At 56.6% G+C, this 18,478-nt stretch overlaps 6 protein-coding genes across 6 annotated transcripts; 4 read left to right on the top strand and 2 right to left on the bottom strand.

The window, feature by feature from the left end:
* Nucleotides 1-403: 403 nt before the first annotated feature.
* On the top strand, nucleotides 404-1,453 carry C7974DRAFT_376633 (putative zinc-type alcohol dehydrogenase-like protein C16A3.02c; the record flags this gene model as incomplete). The annotated part of the gene is made up of 1 exon (XM_046140288.1): nucleotides 404-1,453. One exon carries the CDS (start codon nucleotides 404-406, stop codon nucleotides 1,451-1,453), a length of 1,050 nt encoding a protein of 349 aa, XP_045997615.1.
* Nucleotides 1,454-2,141: 688 nt separating this feature from the next.
* C7974DRAFT_454901 (uncharacterized protein) lies at nucleotides 2,142-2,704 on the top strand (the record flags this gene model as incomplete). The annotated part of the gene is made up of 1 exon (XM_046145934.1): nucleotides 2,142-2,704. One exon carries the CDS (start codon nucleotides 2,142-2,144, stop codon nucleotides 2,625-2,627), a length of 486 nt encoding a protein of 161 aa, XP_045997614.1. The 3' UTR covers nucleotides 2,628-2,704.
* A 521-nt stretch (nucleotides 2,705-3,225) lies between these two features.
* C7974DRAFT_310699 (uncharacterized protein) lies at nucleotides 3,226-3,593 on the bottom strand (the record flags this gene model as incomplete). The annotated part of the gene is made up of 2 exons (XM_046138282.1): nucleotides 3,226-3,388; nucleotides 3,415-3,593. Coding segments are annotated over 2 exons (342 nt in total), but the record flags the coding sequence as incomplete, so codon positions are not given.
* A 2,064-nt stretch (nucleotides 3,594-5,657) lies between these two features.
* C7974DRAFT_359898 (uncharacterized protein) lies at nucleotides 5,658-7,203 on the top strand. Its single transcript, XM_046139676.1, has 4 exons — nucleotides 5,658-5,704; nucleotides 5,753-6,042; nucleotides 6,101-6,483; nucleotides 6,551-7,203. The coding sequence occupies exons 2-4, from the start codon at nucleotides 5,923-5,925 to the stop codon at nucleotides 7,122-7,124; spliced, it is 1,077 nt and encodes a 358-aa protein (XP_045997612.1). The 5' UTR covers nucleotides 5,658-5,704; nucleotides 5,753-5,922; the 3' UTR covers nucleotides 7,125-7,203.
* A 3,404-nt stretch (nucleotides 7,204-10,607) lies between these two features.
* On the bottom strand, nucleotides 10,608-13,349 carry C7974DRAFT_395340 (condensin complex subunit 2/barren). The gene is made up of 3 exons (XM_046141978.1): nucleotides 13,243-13,349; nucleotides 11,155-13,192; nucleotides 10,608-11,091 (listed from the first exon to the last, which is right to left on the bottom strand). Exons 1-3 carry the CDS (start codon nucleotides 13,296-13,298, stop codon nucleotides 10,804-10,806), a joined length of 2,382 nt encoding a protein of 793 aa, XP_045997611.1. The 5' UTR covers nucleotides 13,299-13,349; the 3' UTR covers nucleotides 10,608-10,803.
* A 151-nt stretch (nucleotides 13,350-13,500) lies between these two features.
* On the top strand, nucleotides 13,501-17,094 carry C7974DRAFT_463684 (sodium/calcium exchanger protein-like protein). The gene is made up of 2 exons (XM_046146243.1): nucleotides 13,501-13,941; nucleotides 13,995-17,094. Exons 1-2 carry the CDS (start codon nucleotides 13,735-13,737, stop codon nucleotides 16,830-16,832), a joined length of 3,045 nt encoding a protein of 1,014 aa, XP_045997610.1. The 5' UTR covers nucleotides 13,501-13,734; the 3' UTR covers nucleotides 16,833-17,094.
* Nucleotides 17,095-18,478: the final 1,384 nt, after the last annotated feature.

The raw sequence follows: 18,478 nt of genomic DNA, 5'->3' as shown, positions 1-18,478 counted from the left end.
GACAGCGCAACGCCGAGTTTCTAGACATAATAGAGCTCGGCTCCACTATCGCCTTGAAGGGCATGGCGCGTCAGTGCCTGGGGCTGGTCGATCCTGACATCCCGAAGGCTATCGAGCCCAGCATGCATTTCACCCCGTCAAGACGGTCCACTACTGTGATGGCTACAGCACGTGCACCAAGGGAGCGGCGGAGGCGATCGAAACGGTTGTCATCACCGAGACGTCAGCCTATATCCTGAACCTGTCAGGACGAACGGATTGATTACTGGAATTTACGAAGAGGATGTCTCTGAATCTTGAAAATTCCGCGGAATTCTCATCTGGGACTAGCGAGGTAGACAGGACAAGACAGCAACGCAGAGCTTATGAACTCAGGAATTCTCAGTCACACGAGACAATCATCATGGCTACCAAGGTTATTCCATCCTCGTTTCGCCGCTGGCAATACACATCCACAGCAGGTGGCCTTGAGAACAACTTGACACTGCAAAGGGTTCCTATGCTTCAGCCCCAGCCCGGCCAGCATCTGGTCCGGATTCTTGCTGCTAGTCTTAATCCAGCTGACTACAGACTTTCTGAAATTCAACTCCTCCATAGAATGGTCTTTCCCAAACCTGCATCTCCTGGAAATGACTTTGCGGGCTACATCGTCAAGCCTGCACCAGATTCAACGCTCAGGCCGGGTCAGCTCGTGTTTGGATGCGCCGGGACGGTGTTCATGTATGGAGGAGCCATGTCAGAATATGGAATCGCGCTTGTCGATAACACAGTGCCTATACCGACAGGGTTGTCCGTCGCCAATGCCGCCGGCATCCCCATAGCTGGGCTCACTGCTTATCAATCTATCTTACCACACTCCAAGCCGGGCTCGCGAGTCCTTTTGATTGGCGGATCTGGAGGAGTGGGAAGTTTCGGTATCCAGATTGCCAAATGCCAGGGACGCCATGTGACTGTGACGTGCTCTACTGCCAATATCACGCATTGCAAATCTCTGGGTGCCGACGAGGTCATCGATTACAAGGAAAACAACGTGTTGCAGGCACTCAAAGACTCGCCGCAAAAGTACGACCTTGTCGTAGACTACATTGGTAACGACCACAGTCTGTTCTGGGAAGCAGACAAATATACGAGTCCGCATGCGAAATTCGTCACAGTAGCAGCAAGTCACCACTGGAGCTTTGTACGGTATATTTTGGCAGCTGAATACATGCCAACATACCTGAGCGGTGCAAAAAGACAGCATCTAACTGTCTTCGCCAAACCGGATCGTGGACACCTCTTGCAGATCGCCCAGTGGATGGTGGAGGGCAAGGTAAAGCCTGTCATCGACTCAAAGTACAAGTTTGAAGATTTGAGGGAAGCCTATCAAAGATTGAAGACGTGCAGAGCCAGGGGAAAGCTGATTCTCGAGATTGCCCCAGATGGAGAGCATGCAGCATGGAAGAAACATTGATATGTTTGGTGCACCCCTCGCGAAGTCTCATGTGATTGACAGAATGACGCTCAATGTGAAGAATCAGCTCAGCTTGTGAAGAAAAGCACCTGGATCATGGTCTTTTCATCAGGCTGGTCACGTAGACTAAATCGAAGATTACCTTGCTTTTCCCATGTCAAAGAAGGTCTCTCCTTCCCAGTCGATCCGCGCAGTGTCTTCTTCAGTGTGAGTTTTTGACACGCATATCGATATTTTGGCATCACTTTCCAAATCCTGGAAAAATCTGTCTGCATTACACGCTGTGATAGCCAAGTTTTCAAGAGAGACACAGCAGTAGCGCTGCACCCAATACTCTCGTTGCTACTTTATGCAACTTCAAGAAGATCAATCTTTCAGGATCACCTCCACTACCGACATAGCGCTGATAAATGGCTGGACCACGCTGACCAATTTCAACCCAGTACCAGCATCTGCAAATCCATTTCAATCATGCAGATATTGTTCCTTGCTATTGAACGACTGGATCACGAGCCCACTACACTATATTATAAATAGAAACCCCGAGAATTCCGCGGCAAGAACGCTGTGCGGACACGGAATTTCCAGATTCAACATGAGGTATAAACCGCGGCTAAAACTAATGGACCGGGCACAACTATAAAGCAGCAAGTACATCTCCACTCTCCCATCAAACAAGACGAAAACAATGTCTGAATTCTTCCCTCAAAACCTCCCCTCCCTCAACACACGCGAAGCCATCGCGGACGCCTTATACCGAGCCGCCATCGCCTGCGACCACCATGACACAGCACTCTTCGACTCAGCCTGGGCAGGAGAAGAAGTCGTCATGGAGATCCACGACGACGACAAGCGCGTCCTGGAAGGCCTTTCGCTGATCCGCAGCGCGGTGCTCAACAGAGTCGGTCCAATGGATACCACGCACAACGTCAGCATGGTCCGCGTGAACTACCAGGACGGAGCCGATACTGCATCGCTTACTGCGACTTCGACAGCACAGCATGCGGCGCCGGGCACTGGCAGGGATCCAGATGGGATTAAGTACACTGTTGGCGGAGAGTATTCTGTTGATCTGGTCAAGGACGGGGAGGATGTGTGGAGGATTAAGAAGTTGGTGTTGAACGTGATCTGGACCTTGGGCGATGCTTCTTTGATGCAGCCTCCCAAGAATTAGAGTGCTTGGGTGGTCAGGGTCAGAGTCAGAATAGCTGCCCGTCCTCGTGTATGTGAATAGGGCAGTCAGGTCCATGCGTTGGGAGGCTCATCTAAGCCAATACATTACATGGCCTATCTCGCCACCTCACTGATGAAGAAAGACCTTAATCGATACAAAGCACAGAGATCGATATACTGTCTGTGTGGCTTCATTCTACAGCCTACTACTGCACTTGTCTCACAAGCCCACTTCTCCAACCGTAAGCAGTGATACGAGGCTTTGATACATACAGGCGGTATAGTCTACAACGGCGGCCGATCCAATAAATTCCTTCCTCGAGCTCACAAGACAGCAAGCAACATAGTTACCCAGACACGCACTCAGGAAGCCCCCCTTTTCATTGTTAATCCCACTCTCTTCCCGACGAATTCGCTCTGCAATTCCTTCTCGAAGTCGGCAGCAATGAAGTCCATCGTATCCTCCAGTGAAGTCGCATAACCCCCGCTACACTGAAGATTATCAAGTACGGCCCAATCAATGGGATCTACTTGAGCGTACCGCGCCACTCAAGAGGCGAGTCGGCACCGGCACCCACATTTGCCGCGGAGCAGTCGTTCTATGGGAGACTTTGAACCTCCCTGTACTTAGCGCTCATCTGATTAGCACGGAACAGCAACCACGGGATGTTTCCCTCATCTTGCTTCTGAATCAGGAACAAGTTGTCCTGGTGCTCGGGGAACATGGGCATGTAGTCCCCAATCATACGCCCCGGGATCGCGCTGTCCAACATAGGGAATTCAGACACGAGCTGCCTAGGTATGCGCGGATCGCGGGGCCTTTGCGCTCCTCGCGCGCTTCCACAATAGCGGCAACGACCGTGACAAACAATTTGTTGTACTCGCCTGTCTTGGAGCGGCCGAGCATTAGCGCTGCGCCGGCGGCGTGGAAGACGGCATTGCAGCCGTGTTCGAGGATGGCGCTTTTTCAACGCGGATCTGTCGGTGCCTGAGCCGATGACTCCGTCGGCTAGGATGGCGCGCTTATCTGGCGTGCGTCTGCTCGCTGAGCGGACGTAGGCTACGACGGTGTGACGTTTGACAGCTGCGGATTGAGGAGACTGGCAATCCTTGATCGCAAGGTCGTTATCCAGAAGCTAGGTTACCAATAGCCGAGGGCTCAGTTCATGATCATATGTAGCCATGGCATCACTCTACCAGCGAACTTTCCGCGGAATTCCCGGGATGCGTTCCTCTGAGACAAGGCCTAAATCCTCCCAAGTCCGCAGTGAGCGAGTGCTGCCTGGCCTGAAGGATGCAATAATGCACACTTTTAGGCCTGTACTGTCGCTAGGCCTGTACTGTCGCTTCCCCTGTAAACCCACACTCGCAGGGGTGTAGCGCTAGCGGCGTTCTTCCCAGGATCTCTGAGGTCGGAGTTTACCACAGCTTTGTCTGGGCCTGGTGCAGTATCGGTGCGTGACTATCTTTGGCGCAGGAGATAGAGCATTCATTGTGCCGTTATAATCTGCCTCTATGTTACAACGTCTTCGTAGGAGCATATGTTAAATCGACCATGAGCGTGCTAATGTCAGCCGCAACGTCAATGCTTGGCAGCGAAGAAGGAAGGTAGGACAACTGGTTGCGCAAACAACGCTATTCCCAGAATGATCAACCGTTCGCCTTGCATCCCAAAGTTGTACTTGTAAATCTCCGGACCAATCAAAGGCCTTGAGCAATCCAACACAAGTGGTGCAACTGCACGAGACACATCGGGAATGCGATCATGCCCGTAGGAGTACGATCTTCTGGAAACTCTGCAGCGGTAAGGCCACTGGCGGGCAGTCGCTCGTAATTCCTTCCCCCAAACCTACCAGCGACTTGCACGGTGTTGGCACTGGTACGAACGCCAGCGTTTCCGGTTTTGCGGCTAGCGCAGATCTGTGATAGACGAGAACCTTAATTGCAGGCGGCTGCTGTGGTCTGGGCGGTTCTTCTCCGACTGAAGCAGCATGGACCGCTGTCATTCGTCCATGTCAATCACCGTGTTGTCGAAGCCCGATCTAATAAAGTTGCATTCCTGGGTAGCGGGTGATCTTCGTCCCTGCCACAACCGCATCCGAGAAAACGTGAAATGCACCTTCGCCGGAGTGAGTCCCGGCAGTCGTCATCGAGCAGGTACATACACTAGGGGTGCAATAATTTATGCCCGCTAGATAGATGAGGTCATCAACCCTGGAACAGATAGCAGCACTGCAACAATATTGAATAAAATCTTACGCAAATGTTGGCGCGAATAGAGTTCTACACACACTATCAAAGTCTCAAATCAACTCCTCTTGTTTCTGTGCTCAAGCCGTTTCTGTGGTTGATGACCTCATCCAGTGCATAAACGCAACCTTGACAGCATTTGAGGCCAGTGTGGCAAAGTAACGCTCCAGTAGCCTCAGACTTCATTCAAGGCTCGACTGATCTTCGGACCTGGAGGATCGACATTCATAGCTAGGAAAATATAGGCTAGAGAGCGGCTTGAGGACTGCCGAACGACCCCGAGTGTAGGTACCAAAGATTGTAACAAGCTAACGCCACACCTTGACTCGTGGAGACAAAGTCCCAGCGCCTCATGGGAATCTGACAGCTCGAAGCTTGGTATAAGGCTTGTCTAGCTGGTACTGCCTGTCATGTTTGGCATGTCCTGATTCTACTCCATCCTCGACGGCGACTTTCATCACGCCTGCCTCACAAGGCCCACGAGCGGAGCGCGACTTGGATCGCTGCAAGAGCTTGGAGAGATGAAGTTCCTTTCCGCGCTTCTGCTTCTTGAGCTTGCGTATTTCTCTTGCGCGCAGAGTCAGAACCAGACTGGTGCTGATATTCTGAATCTTGCGATCAAAGAGCTGCCTCCATGCGCGGTAAGTACGGAGGACCACAAACGCGAATCGATTCTGACCACCGGTGTACAGCTGAAATGCACGCTCAGCATTGTTGGAGCGTCGCCGTGCGAACTTACGGACATCGCATGCATCAAAGTCAACACACCTATGTTAAATGACTTGAGTGTATGCGTCAAGTCCAGCTGCAAGATCAGGGATGCACTTAGTAAATCACCTGGACCACTTCGACTACACGGCGTGCTAACGTAGACAGCTGCGAAGAAATTTCTAGAAACCTTGCTGGACGCGCCAGTTCGTAACAAGACGCGGCTTGGAACACTGACGTGCCTGATCGTGGGTGGATCGGCTGTGGCATTCTTCCTGTTACGAGTCATCGCTCGACTGCCTATCTTCGGAGGCAACTGGGGTGCCGATGACTGGGTTATGACGGTCGCTATGGTGCTCATTATCCCAGAGACCATCTGCGCGTACCTCTTGAACGTCCTTGGACTGGGCACAGATATGTGGTTCGTACCTTTCAACAACATCACCAAGATCTTGGAGGTATGTAATAGATATCAAATATCCTCGCTAGCCCACAACTAACAACTGTCCTCTCTAGATCTTCTACTATACCGAGCTCCTTTACCTGGCGTCCGTCGCACTGACGAAGATCTCGATCCTGCTCTTCTACCTGCGCATCTTCCCGCAGAAGTCGCTTCGAAAGAAGATCTATTTCACGATAGGGCTCTGCATCGCATACATCATCGCCTTTGTCATAGCAACCGCGTTACAGTGTCTTCCCATTCGCTTTGCCTGGGAGCGCTGGGACGGCGAGCACCACGGGAAGTGCATCGATCTCAATGCAGATGCGTGGTGCTCTGCTGCGGGCAACATCGTGCTCGACCTGATCGTCATCCTGCTGCCGATGAAACAGCTCATGAAGCTCAAAATGGACCGCTGGCGCAAGTTCGGCGTCATGCTTATGTTTCTGGGTGGTCTCTTGTATGTCCATGCCCTCCTTTTTTCTGGTCCTGTCCGTTTAACACCAGTCTAGTATCACTGTCGTCAGCATGCTGCGCCTCAAGTACCTCGTCCAGTTCGCCCATACAGACAACGTTACCTGGGACTATCTGCCTATCGGATACTGGTCGGCTGTCGAAACGCACGTCGGCGTCATGGTCGCCTGTCTGCCTGCCATCCGTGCCCTGCTCGGTTCCGTCCACCGAAAGCTCTTCCCCAAGCCCGCCTCCCAGCCAAGTTACTACGAAGACCACTCAAAGGACAGCATGAATAAAAGTAGTCGCAAGGACTCGAAATCGCGTTTCTTCAGCTCGCTGGGGAGGAGTCGTGCTGACAAGGACGAGTTTGTTCAATTGGACGGGTTTGAGACGAAGGCGGACGTGGAGGCGAAGGCCGGGCAGAACATTCCGGCATCGAGTTCGTTCGAGCAGTCATTGTCTCGTTCGTTCAGGTCGAATGAGGATATGCGCCCTTTAGCCAATTCCGCAGCGCCGATGGGGCAGCCACGGAATGGCATCCTCGTGCAGCAAGAGTACAGCGTTGATAGGTCGACGGGCCTCTCCAGGCCAACAACAAGGTCGAGTGACCAGGCTTTAGCTTGGACATTGGGAGGTCGTGTTTGAGCAGAGCAGAATGGCATTGAGAAACCACAACATGACCACTAAATCCCTCGTCTTCTCAGTCCGTGCTCGAGCTGATCGTACTGCACCCCAAAATCAGACGACCGACGTAGGTGTGACAGCCTACATTATTCCGATCTGCCAGATTAATGCTAGGGCGGCTGATTTGGGCACGTCTGCATGGTGGTCGGGCCCTCCGCAACCAGAAGTACGCTGCCAGAATGGTGCTCATTGTAAACGTGAGGATCAAGGCGACGAAAAGACCGAGACCTTGGTGCAGACCGAGTAACACTGAGTTCAGAGTGAGAAGTTCGGTACTGAATGGTGAAGCCACCAGACTTGCAGGGAGGTAAACAAGCGCGATGATACTTGCAACTTTCACACCCCTTGCATTTCACTGCTGCGTCGCAGCAATTTTCAGCATCGTAACAGTCTCTGATGCTTGAGACGATGAGATGTGATGCAGATTCTTGTGGAGATCGAGCCTGCGTTGGTTCTGCAAAAGTCAGCTTCAGTCTGCGGCAATGTTTCGACTGGTGATGGCTATGTAGTCTAAACCACCAATAATCCGCAGCAGTGCTACTCATCTCACAGCGAGTTAAATCCTTTCTTGGACTAAGATCACGAGCGTATTCACTGCGGTAGCCTTACGCACTGAGTCTGTTCATGACATTTAGGTCACCAATCTCAGACCGTGTCATGCGTTTCGTCATGAATCGAAAAGGAGCGTGACAGCAATGAAGCACACTTGCTTGCCCGACGTGCGCGCTCGCCTGCCTGACGTACCAGCAGCCCGCTCCTCCCATCTCTCCGATCTTCGAACATGGCCCCGCGCACCTTATTGACTTTCTAGTGCCGTTTCTAAGTCGCGCTGCCATCGCCCATCCACGCTCGAGACCCGCTTGTTCCTGAGAGGCTCGGCGGTGGCGTGGTCATCTATGCATCGCACCGGGAGGTCGGGTGGAGATGAAGGAGGGGCGCGGAGGATTGCGAGTGCGGAGTTCATCGTTTAGTTAGGTATGTGCAAGACCGGGCCTGATACGTACCTGACAGCATTGAATTTGCACACTCACGAGCAAGACCACGGCAATCGACCCCACCTTTCACGCCACCTCCGCAGCAACAGTTTCGTTGTTCACCTCTAGACCACCACGATCTATACGCTTGATACGGTTGCACCCTGACAAGTCGAACGATGGTCTGGTCCAACGTGACCTGCGCCATGCGACGATGACGGGAAATACAGCTGTCTTTCTTACGCTTGGGGGGATCCAAGCACAGGCAAGATGCACAAATCTGAACGCCAGAGCTCCGACACAACCTGTGTGATTTTCTGGCCTGTGCAAGACAAAAACCACACTTCCAAGCCCAGTGGCCGTAGATCAATGCGCCGAGTATCGACCAGACAACAGTCGCTGAGCGTAACCACCAAGTGCAGTAAATAGGCCGTATACTGTGGCACCACAGAAGTCATCTCAGGGCTTGGATGCGGCGATGTCGTCAGAATGTTCCTCATACCGCGTCCATGCAGCGCTGCTTCCAGTAGGCTTCAGCGCTTTCTGCAATTCGCCATACTGGGACCGCGCGTGGATTATCCAGGACCTAGTTCTTCAGTCTCATAGCTGCAAACGCCAGTCTTGACGAGAGACTAATGCCTCTCTCCAATAGACACATGTGCCGCCTGCGAATCAGGATTCTGCAACACAAACAACGCACGAACTGCAGTGAAGAAGTCTGATGTATCTCCTCGACAGAGCCAGACTAAGTGCTGATAACGTGCGCGCTCGGATTTTCTCGTTACTAGCACTGTGTTTGGCTCACATCCGGAAACCAAACGCTAAACACTCCCTCAAGTAGCAAAATCCGCATCGAGAACTAGCAAGAAGTCATCACGCTTCCATTCTGCTGCCAGTGCTAAAAAGGCCTTGGGCACGCAGCCACACACAAGACACGCGAGGCTGCAACACGACACCGTCGAACCCGCCTTTGCGCTCTCTCTTTCGGAATGCCCGCATCCACAGAGCCTGCATGTAATCCACCTAATGGTCTACCATGCCTCGAGCCTCAACGCGATGGAACTGACTGCCCGCATCTGCCCACGGCCCACAACGCACACTGACGCAGATCCGGTCCGTCACATCGCATCTGCGGCTGTGCGGTATGTACCGCGAGCGTGCCGTTTTTCGTCGACGCAGACCCGGACGCTGGCGATCTTAGATACAGTCACTATGTCTACGCGTCCGTGGCCGATACCATCCGGATATGCAAATCACGGATAGGTATCAGTTGTGCTCGCACCGCGTACGGCAGCGTGGCGCCAGTTCGCCGAAAGCTGCAGTGCGAAGACAAGATGGCCAACACCGGAACATCGCGAGAACCGGGCGCCGGCGGTACCGAGGACGCGCTGGCGAAACTCAAAGTCCTGCGTTGAATTGCGCGGGGAAAGACACGGCGAAAATGCAGTCTCCTTGGAAATGGTGAGTGCACACTGGGTGACGAACACGTACGTAGGTAGGTTACGAGTACATAGTCAGTTACGAGATGTATTTGCAACAAACTCCTATACTTCTCAACGGTAGGTATACCTACCCAGAACTAGAACACTACAAGAACTCCCTTGCATAGTTTCTTCCACCTCAACCTTACAAGAGCCATGATATTTTAGGCAGGTAGCGAGAAGTACACTTTCTACAGCAAGAAGTACAATATATGCAAGATCTCTATCTCAAGGTATAGTATGTAACAAAAAAGCACTGAACGAGAAACACGCCTTGAAACGCGGAGCAGGCATTACGGGAAGAAGCCCGCAGTAAGCTCCGCAGCACACAGCACCGCACACACGCCGAAGCCGACGGCCGACAGTCGATGGGCAGGAAACTCCGTCTCTGTCTCCATGTGGACGTGGAAGACGGAAGACTATCAGGACGAGCGACCGGCAGGCTCGAAGAGTATCTGTCTCGAGGACCGTCGGTCTCGAGGACCGTCGGTCTTGTGTCTGTCTCGAGGACTGCCCATCTCAAGACCATCAGTTACAACGACTACGAATCTCAAATCACGGGCTGAAGGCAAACCCTACATCAGAGCAGAAAAATAAAACGCAAAAGCACACAGCACACAATACACAGCACACAGCACACAGCACACGCAAGCAGAAGAAACCCCAAGCCATCCATCCGTCGTGGCGCGATAGAAGTATCGAATCCCAACGCACAAGCGTGGCAGTACGCATCAGCCTCGAGGCGCATCGGTCTCGAGGCGCACCAGTCTCGATACGCATCCATCACAGCGAGCGCACACCTCGAGGCGCTCAAAGCACACCTCCAAGCGAGAAGACGTAGATAGTGCACAACACAGCACAACGCACCTGCGCACAGGCCATAATTCCGAGGATGAAAAAGAGTGCTCAGATGAACCAGAGCAGAGCAGTAGAGTAAGCGACGTGAGCAAGGTATCGTATCGTATGCACATAACTAAACCCCCCCCCCCCCCAATTTCCGTTTCCGTGTTAATATGTACACACCCCTGGGCCCTGAACGCCGTGAACGCCGTGACTAATTACTCAACAATGCATGGAAGCTGCTCCCTTGGATTCTCGCCTCCCTTTGTCCTGTGTCTTGCCTCGCCTCGTCCCTTTTCAGCCCGGGGTCTCCTCCATATCTCCTTGTCTTGGTGGTTTATGCTCCTAATGCCCCACACTCAAATCCGCACTCCAATCCCGCCGAATCTTCAAATCGCCATACCCCTCGACACTCTCAATCACCAACCCCTGCTCATTCGCGAGATGCAGCGTGCAGATGAAACAGTAGCTTGTTGAGATATCGGCGAGGGCTTTCTGCGGATACAGGGTTGCGAGAGACTGGACGACGTCTGTGAAGTTGAGGGTCGGGTCTTTCTTCTCGGCGTTTGCGGTGGGATCTGCGTCAAGGTCTGCGTCGGGGGCGTCGGGCACACCGACGGGTGTGGGCTGTGTCTGTATCAGTGTTAGCATGAACCAAAGACGAGGGTATGGAAGGGGTGAAGGGAGGCAACGCACATCCAGCCCCATGCTCCCCCACAGATTATCCTTCAGCCGCTTGACATCGACTTTCTTCGCCGTCCTTGCATAATTCATGTACTCGGGCCTAAACCGCCGCGTCTGCGCGACCAGATCCGCGCCAAACGCGCCCGGCTCGGGGACACCGGGCACCGGGACCCCATCGCCGGCGGGCGGGGGCGAGAAGTGCTCGCGCGCGTCGGCGAAGTCGTCGTCGTCGTCAAACCCACCTGCAAACGGCAGCGCGTCGTCGGCGAAGAAATCCGCGTCGTAGGTGGCAGCCGCGGGTTCCTCTGCGTCGTCGGCGCGGGCGGCCCAGAAGGCCTCGTCGATTTCGCGGGGGAGGTCGGGTTGTTTGGCGGCGGGGTCGAGGCGCTGGGTGCGGCGGGGGCCGAGGCGGGCTTTGGGCTTGAGGAACAGCTGGAGCAGGTTTTTGGAGTTGAAGTTGCGGTCGGGCGGCAGCAGGTGGCGCTCTTTGGCGATCCACTGGGCTTTTGGGAGGGAGATGGTGGAGGCTGAGGCGGGCGGGGTGTAGAGGGCGGTTGCGAGGTCCTGGGACATGGGGGCGAGGAAGTCGATGGTGAAGGGCTCTTTTTCTTTGCGCTTTGTGGGCGGGGCGGTTTTGCCGGCGTCCTTGATGCGGCGGATGCGCCAGTGCTCGGGGCCGGCCCAGTTCTTTTTGAGTGCTTGGTCGAAGTAGCTGAGGATGTTTTCGTGCTCCTGGCCGCGGAGGTGGTGCATGGCTAGGGAATACCCCTGCTCGTCGGGGCCGGGCTGGCCTTCGATGCTTTCTACGGGCTCGCCGGCCTCCCCCTCTTCTTTGTTGTGTACGCGCGCGCTGGGATCGAGAGCAAGCTGGTAAGCGACAGCCTCGCCGCCCTCGCCGAAGCCAACATCAGCGCCCATGTCCAGCCCTCCCAGATTGTCATCGTCGTCGTCGTCGAAGCCGCCGGCGTTGTTGTCGTCGAGGAACACGCCGGAAACGTTGCCAGCCTCGTCCTCGGCGTCGTCTTGCTCTTCCTGCCGCCAGTCCTCAGGGGCCTTAAGGAAGGGGAGGTCCATGGAGCCGTTCACGTCGCCGAGGTCGAACGTCTTCATGGACGGGCAGACGTCCTGTTCGTCGAGAAGCGCGAGGTTGGGGAAGAATTTGGCGGCCAGTCCAGAGATGTCGACATCAATATCAGCCTCGTTCGGGGCTTCTTCAACCAGCTCCTCCGGCTCGGGTGATTCCTCCGGGGCAGAGGGGTCCCCCACGTCTTTTGCTGTCTTGTCGCCTGCATCGTCGCTGCTGTCGAAGACAATCCTGCCGTTTGCGTCAATCGCCAGGTGGTTCATCAGCAGGCCCTTGGCGCCGCCCTCGTCGAAGTCGGCGGTGGCCTTTTTGAACAGCGGGTCCTGGGCCAGCTCGAGGTCCATCTTCTTGTTCTGCAGCTGCTCGAACGAGGCGGCGAGCGTGGTTTCGGCAGAGCGGGCTGCGCGCTTGCGCTTCTTCTTCTGACCGTCCTCGCCCGCGTCCTCGCCGTCCTCGTCGTCCTCGCCGTCTTCATCGTCGCCGCGGCGCTTCGTGTTGCCGTTCTCGGCCAGGCCGCTCAGGAGCTTGGTGGTGTCGGTGGCGACGCTGTCGACTCTGCTGGTGTAGATCTTGACGCAGCCGTCGAGGGTGCAACTCGCCTTTTGGAAGTTGACGCCGTCGCCCTCTTTCAGCAGCGACATCTCGTGGAAGTAGTCGATCAGGGCAAAGTTCCACGAGTTGGTGGCGTTGATCTTGTTGTCGGTGGCCATCTTGATCCAGTCCTCGAAGTTGGAGGCCAGCGGCATGACGCGCTTCATGGGGGTGACGGCGCTGCCGGCGACATCGGGCATGTCCTGGTCGTGGTCGGGGTCGTGGTCCTGCGACGGCGTGTGCGGGTCGGCGGCGGCCAGCGAGCGGCGCGCCTTCTTGACGGGCGTGGCCGAGGCGCGCAGCGAGTTGCGATGCTTCTCGGCGAAGGCATGGCGGCGGTTGGCGCGCTCTTCGTCGTCGTCGTTGAGCGGGACCCTGGGCGTGTCAGTATAGTATCGCAGCGTGGTCGCGGGGCGGGCGCCTACTTGGTGCCGCGCGCGGGCGTCCCCTGCGGCGCCAGGCTGTATCGCGGGCGGGCCATGGCTGTGGAGCGACTGCGGTGGCGACGGGACGGTGACGGTGACGATGTCGTCGTCGTCGTCGCTTTGTTTGTCAACACGGACGTCGACCCGCGCCGCGCAGCCCACTAGCGCCGGCACTCGACCACGACTGCGACTGCCACTAATGCTAGCCCGCACTGCCACAGTGGCGCGCCCTGCTCCATCACGCTACCACGCTTCACAACCGGTTCCAAGATATGCCCGCCGTGTTTAAGAGCCCGCGCGCTGCAGGGCTGCCGTCACGCATCGTCGCCCCGCCGCACAGCGACCGCTGTCCCTGCCTGCCGCCCTCCGCACGTTTGCGACCCCCCGCGCTTCATCTCCCGTGCCATCTCCCGCGTCATAGTCCGCGCCGCGCCGCCAGCGCATTCGACCGCGGCAGCTAAAAGACCGAGCTCCCGCCAGGCACCTGCGCGCATGAAGCAGAATGCCCTGACCATGGACGAGCGCTCGCTCCTGCACACGGTGCAGCGGTGGCGCCGCGCCAAATACTCTGCGCGCCCCTTCGCCCTCACCATCCTCGCCATCGCCCTTATCACCCTGCTCGCGTGGGCCAAGGACCAGCGTGGACAGGCCCCGGGAGCGGTGCTGCGCAAGAGAGACGTCACTATACTCGACGAGGAGGTGCGAATCCACCCGCTGTTACTATCAGCTGCTGTCACTGACAACCCACGCAGTGTCGCCTCGTCCACCATGCCCACGACCAATGCGCCTTCGTGCTGGCCAACTGCCCCGACGAGGAGGCCGGCGTCGTCTCGTACCTGACCCTCTACTACTGCCGCCTGCCGCACGCCAAACCCGTCGCCTTCGTCGCCATGACCCTGTGGCTCGCCCTGCTGTTCAGCACCATCGGCATCGCCGCCAGCGACTTCTTCTGCGTCAACCTCAACACCATCGCGAGCATGCTGGGCATGAGCGAGAGTCTGGCTGGCGTGACCCTGCTGGCCTTTGGCAACGGCAGCCCGGACGTCTTCTCGACCTTCGCCGCCTTCCGCACCCACGCCGCCAGTCTCGCCGTGGGCGAGCTCATCGGCGCCGCCAGCTTCATCACCGCCGTCGTCTCCGGCTCCATGGCCCTGATCCGCCCCTTCAACGTCGCCCGCAAGAGCTTTGTCCGCGACGTCGGCTTCTTCATTGTCGCTGCCGCCTTCAGCATGGGCTTCATTGTCGACGGCGAGCTGCACCTGTGGGAGGCCATCGCCATGGTGGCCTTCTATCTGTTCTACGTCGTGTTTGTCGTCGTCTGGCACTGGTGGCTAAACCAGCGCAAGGCCCGCCGCTTGAAAGCTGCCGCCAGCCGCAGCCACTACGTCACGCCTGGTGGAGAGGAAGAGGAGGTCCCCCAATATTTCGACGACGAGGACGGGGCGCCCACCAATCCCCGAACACCCTCACGCGGTGTCTCAATCGACGACCTCAACGCTCTTGAGCGTGCTGGCGGGGGAACTATAGACGCCGACGAGAACGAGGAAGAGCGCGAACGCTGGATGGGCGAAATGTCAAACAACATGCGTGTTAGTCGGCCCCCGCTGGGCCAACGCCGACCGACCCAGACGCCCATTCGACCTAGTTTAGTAGGAGCCCTCGAGTTCAGAGCGGTACTTTCGTCGCTGCAGAAGTCAAGGAACATCCAATCCATGCCCATCAACCTGCGACGCTACTCGGACGACCCCACCTACACCACCGCCCAGCAGCAAGACCTGATCTCCACCATCTCGGATCCTGCTCCGCGGCCGCCGTTTGACGTCGCTTCTGTGTCGTCGGGCAAGTCACCGAGCATTGTGAGGCCGGTGTTGGAGGTGCAGCAGAACAGCCGCGTGCGGGCTGTGTCCACAAACGACATCGACAACGCTCGTTTCGATAACCTCCCACACATCAGCTTCGCGCCCGCAACGCCCGACTTCCGAGACAGTATGACTGGTCGAGCAGGCGCTGCGCCCCTGTCGCCGACCATCTCGCTGTCGCCACCGCCTTCCCAGGCCTCGTCGCGTGCGCAGAGCCCAGCGCCCTCGAGAAATCGAGGCTACTCCGACTTGCTGGCCCCTCCCGGCCTCGACTCTCAGGGTCTCTCGCAGCGCTCAGGGACATCGACGCCAAGCCCCCTGTCGTCGCCAGTCCTCAACGCGAGCGACCGTCCGAATCTGAAGCTGACCGTACCTGGTGGTTCGTCCCCGCCTATCCCGTTCCCTGCGTACACAGACTTCCCGTGGTCGGCACATAGCTCGTCTCGAGCACCTAGTCTCCGTCTGCCCTCTCCAAGCGCATCGCCCGAGTCTGCATTCCACAACGAGAGCCTCTTCGGCGTCTACGATGTCGCCCGGACCCCCCGGTGGTGGCCCTCGCGGGTCCTTCCCGCGCCGCACGTTTTGCTGTCGACGCTGTTCCCTACGCTGACAAGCTGGCGCGACAAGAACATCTGGGACAAGATCCTGGGTCTCGTAGCGGCGCCCCCAGTCCTGCTCCTCACCATCACCCTGCCCGTCGCCGAGCCCGCAACCAGCGACGACCTGCAACCTGGGCACCCGGACTTTGGGCTCCCTCCCGCCCTGACCCCCATCGGCGACACCTTCGACCCGCAGTTCCGCCTCGACGGCTCCGCCCCCGCGTCCCGCGCCGGCACCGACCCGTTCAAGCTGCACAAAGCCGCGCCCCACGACCCCTCGTACGCCTCGCACACCACCACCGCCTCCGCCCCGCCCCAGCTCCTCGTCACCACCTCGGACAACATCATGAACTCGCCCGAGCAGCTCCCCACGCCCGCCCCCGCCGCGTCCAAGGACTGGAACCGCTGGCTGGTCATCACCCAGATCTTCACCGCGCCCTTCTTCATCATCCTGATCATCTGGGCCAACGTGTCGCCCGACAACCCGCGCGCGCTGCTGCGCCAAACCCTCTTCAGCCTCCTCGCATCCCTCTCGCTCCTCGCCGCCCTCCTCCTCACCACCTCCCCCTCGCGGCCCCCGCCCTGGCGCCCCCTGCTGTGCTTCCTCGGCTTCGCCGTCGCCATCGCCTGGATCAGCACCATCGCCAACGAAGTCGTCGGCGTCCTGCGCACACTCGGCGTCATCCTCAACATGTCCGACGCGATCCTGGGCCTCACCATCTTCGCCGTCGGCAACTCGCTCGGCGACCTCGTCGCAGACATCACCGTCGCGCGCCTCGGCTTCCCCGTCATGGCCCTCAGCGCGTGCTTCGGCGGGCCCATGCTGAATATCTTACTCGGCATTGGATTGTCGGGGTCCTGGATGATTCTCGTCAAGGGCGAGCGCAGGCACGATAGGCACCCCGATAGACCGGTTAGATTTTCGCCGTATCATATTGCGGTTAGCACCACGCTGGTTATCAGCGGCGCCAGTCTGCTTGTCACGCTCGCGGGGCTGCTCATCGCGGTGCCTGTGCGGCGGTGGCGCATGGATCGCGTGATTGGGTGGGGGTTGGTGGCTGTGTGGGTTGTGTGCACGGCGGTGAATGTTGGGGTCGAGGTGTTGGGGTTTAGTAGTGACGTGAGTTTCTGAGCTGGATATGGAGAGGAGGGGGGGTTTCTGAGGACGTGTGTGTGTGTGTGGGTGGTGCGGTTTTCTGGCGTTGGCATATACCACTCTGTTTCTGTTTCTGTGTACCTCATTCATATACGCATTCCTAGTTCCTCGTTTTGCGAGACGCAGTACATACACGTATTCTTGCATATACCACCCCGGAGATTGGGGCATATCGTCGGTGTCAAAGTCTTACGGGTGTGGATCCTACCGGCTCGGGGCAATTGGTTCTTGCATCGGCTTTCATCGCTCCGTGTTCATGAGGATTGTCGTGGTTGCTTCATTGCTATCTCGAACCCCCCCCCCCCCCTTCTGTTCTCCCCCTTGGCGACCTCAGAAACCTCTGGCAACTGCAACGGAGTGCTTGCAATTTTTGTGACGTCGGATATTTACCAAATTACATATCGTGTTTCAGTAAAGAGAGCTCCTGCGGATCCAGCGTCAGGCCTGACGGACCGCCGCGTTGCGGAGACCTTGCGGTGTACCGTGTGGAAGGCCTTACTCTGTGCCGGGTATTTTCCGGCGCGGCTTTGCCATGAATGAATGCATCATCACGGAGGTGGTGCAGATGCGTTGCTCTGCGGCGAAGAACTGATGATTGTAGACTAACGTGGACTTGTTGTAATACTACCCAAGATCTGGCATAGACCTCAGGAACGTTGGAATGCCGGCATCTACATGTACACACTCTGGCGTTGATGCGGTACGAACAGCGGCGTTATTCTGATGCTGCGTTTTCCCTCCGAGATGCGCTTTTCTGTAGTGCTGACGAGCGCGTTCCCCAGATCCACTTGGTACCCTTCCCTCCGAGATCCCTCTTTCTGTAGTGCTGACGAGCGCGTTCCCAAATCCACTTGGTCGAATGAAGAATTGCCGTAAAAGGGTTAGTCAATGCTACGCGGTGTACACTAGTCGAAAAAGGGAAGTAATCTTCTCGTGAGAAGAAGCTCGAGGCATCGCTAGCGGGCCCACTAAAATACCCTTCCAACTTCGACTTGCTATGACTTATTCTTACAACAAGATAAATTCGTTTTGCTAACATAGATGTCTAGTACAGATACTTCTCTATCTTGCTGTGTAGAATGGAGAATTAATATCAGCGTTCTGCTATTGTAGTAGCATGCACCGCAGGGCGAGTCTACTTGTTGTTCCTGCTAGTAATGCCCCATCAAGAACGAGCTTCTTCGTTCATTCCTTCGCCAAGCAGTGAGATCTTGGCTAGAAATCCAAGACATCACACAGACGACCGCAAGAGAATGAAGTGTAGATGGAGCCTCGTGCAAAGACCACTCCAAGCGCATATATAAAGGCCATCTGGACTCCTCCAACAAGACACAGTATCCAGCAAGCAAAAGCACCGGTTTCTCCAGGCCCAAACAACAAGAGCCCACTCAAGCCCTCTCTACATACAACTTCCACCATGAAGGCCGCCCTCGTCCTCTTCTCTGTCCTCCTCGCCGCCGTCGAAGCGGGCAACGTCTGCCTGGCCGGCGACTACAAAGCCTCCAAGATCCGCATCAACCACCCCGTTGTCTTCTCCGCCGGCTCGCCCTGCGACGGCTCGCGCTCCACCACTTACGATGGTATAAACGTGAACAACATCTGCAACCAGCTGCCCTTCGGCG

This window comes from Boeremia exigua (assembly GCF_020726555.1).
Source record: "Boeremia exigua strain MPI-SDFR-AT-0100 chromosome Unknown C7974scaffold_6, whole genome shotgun sequence".
Taxonomy (NCBI): Eukaryota; Fungi; Ascomycota; class Dothideomycetes; order Pleosporales; family Didymellaceae; genus Boeremia; species Boeremia exigua.
The sequence above is the reverse complement of the archived record's forward strand: the minus strand, read 5'-3'. Positions and strand labels throughout refer to the sequence as shown.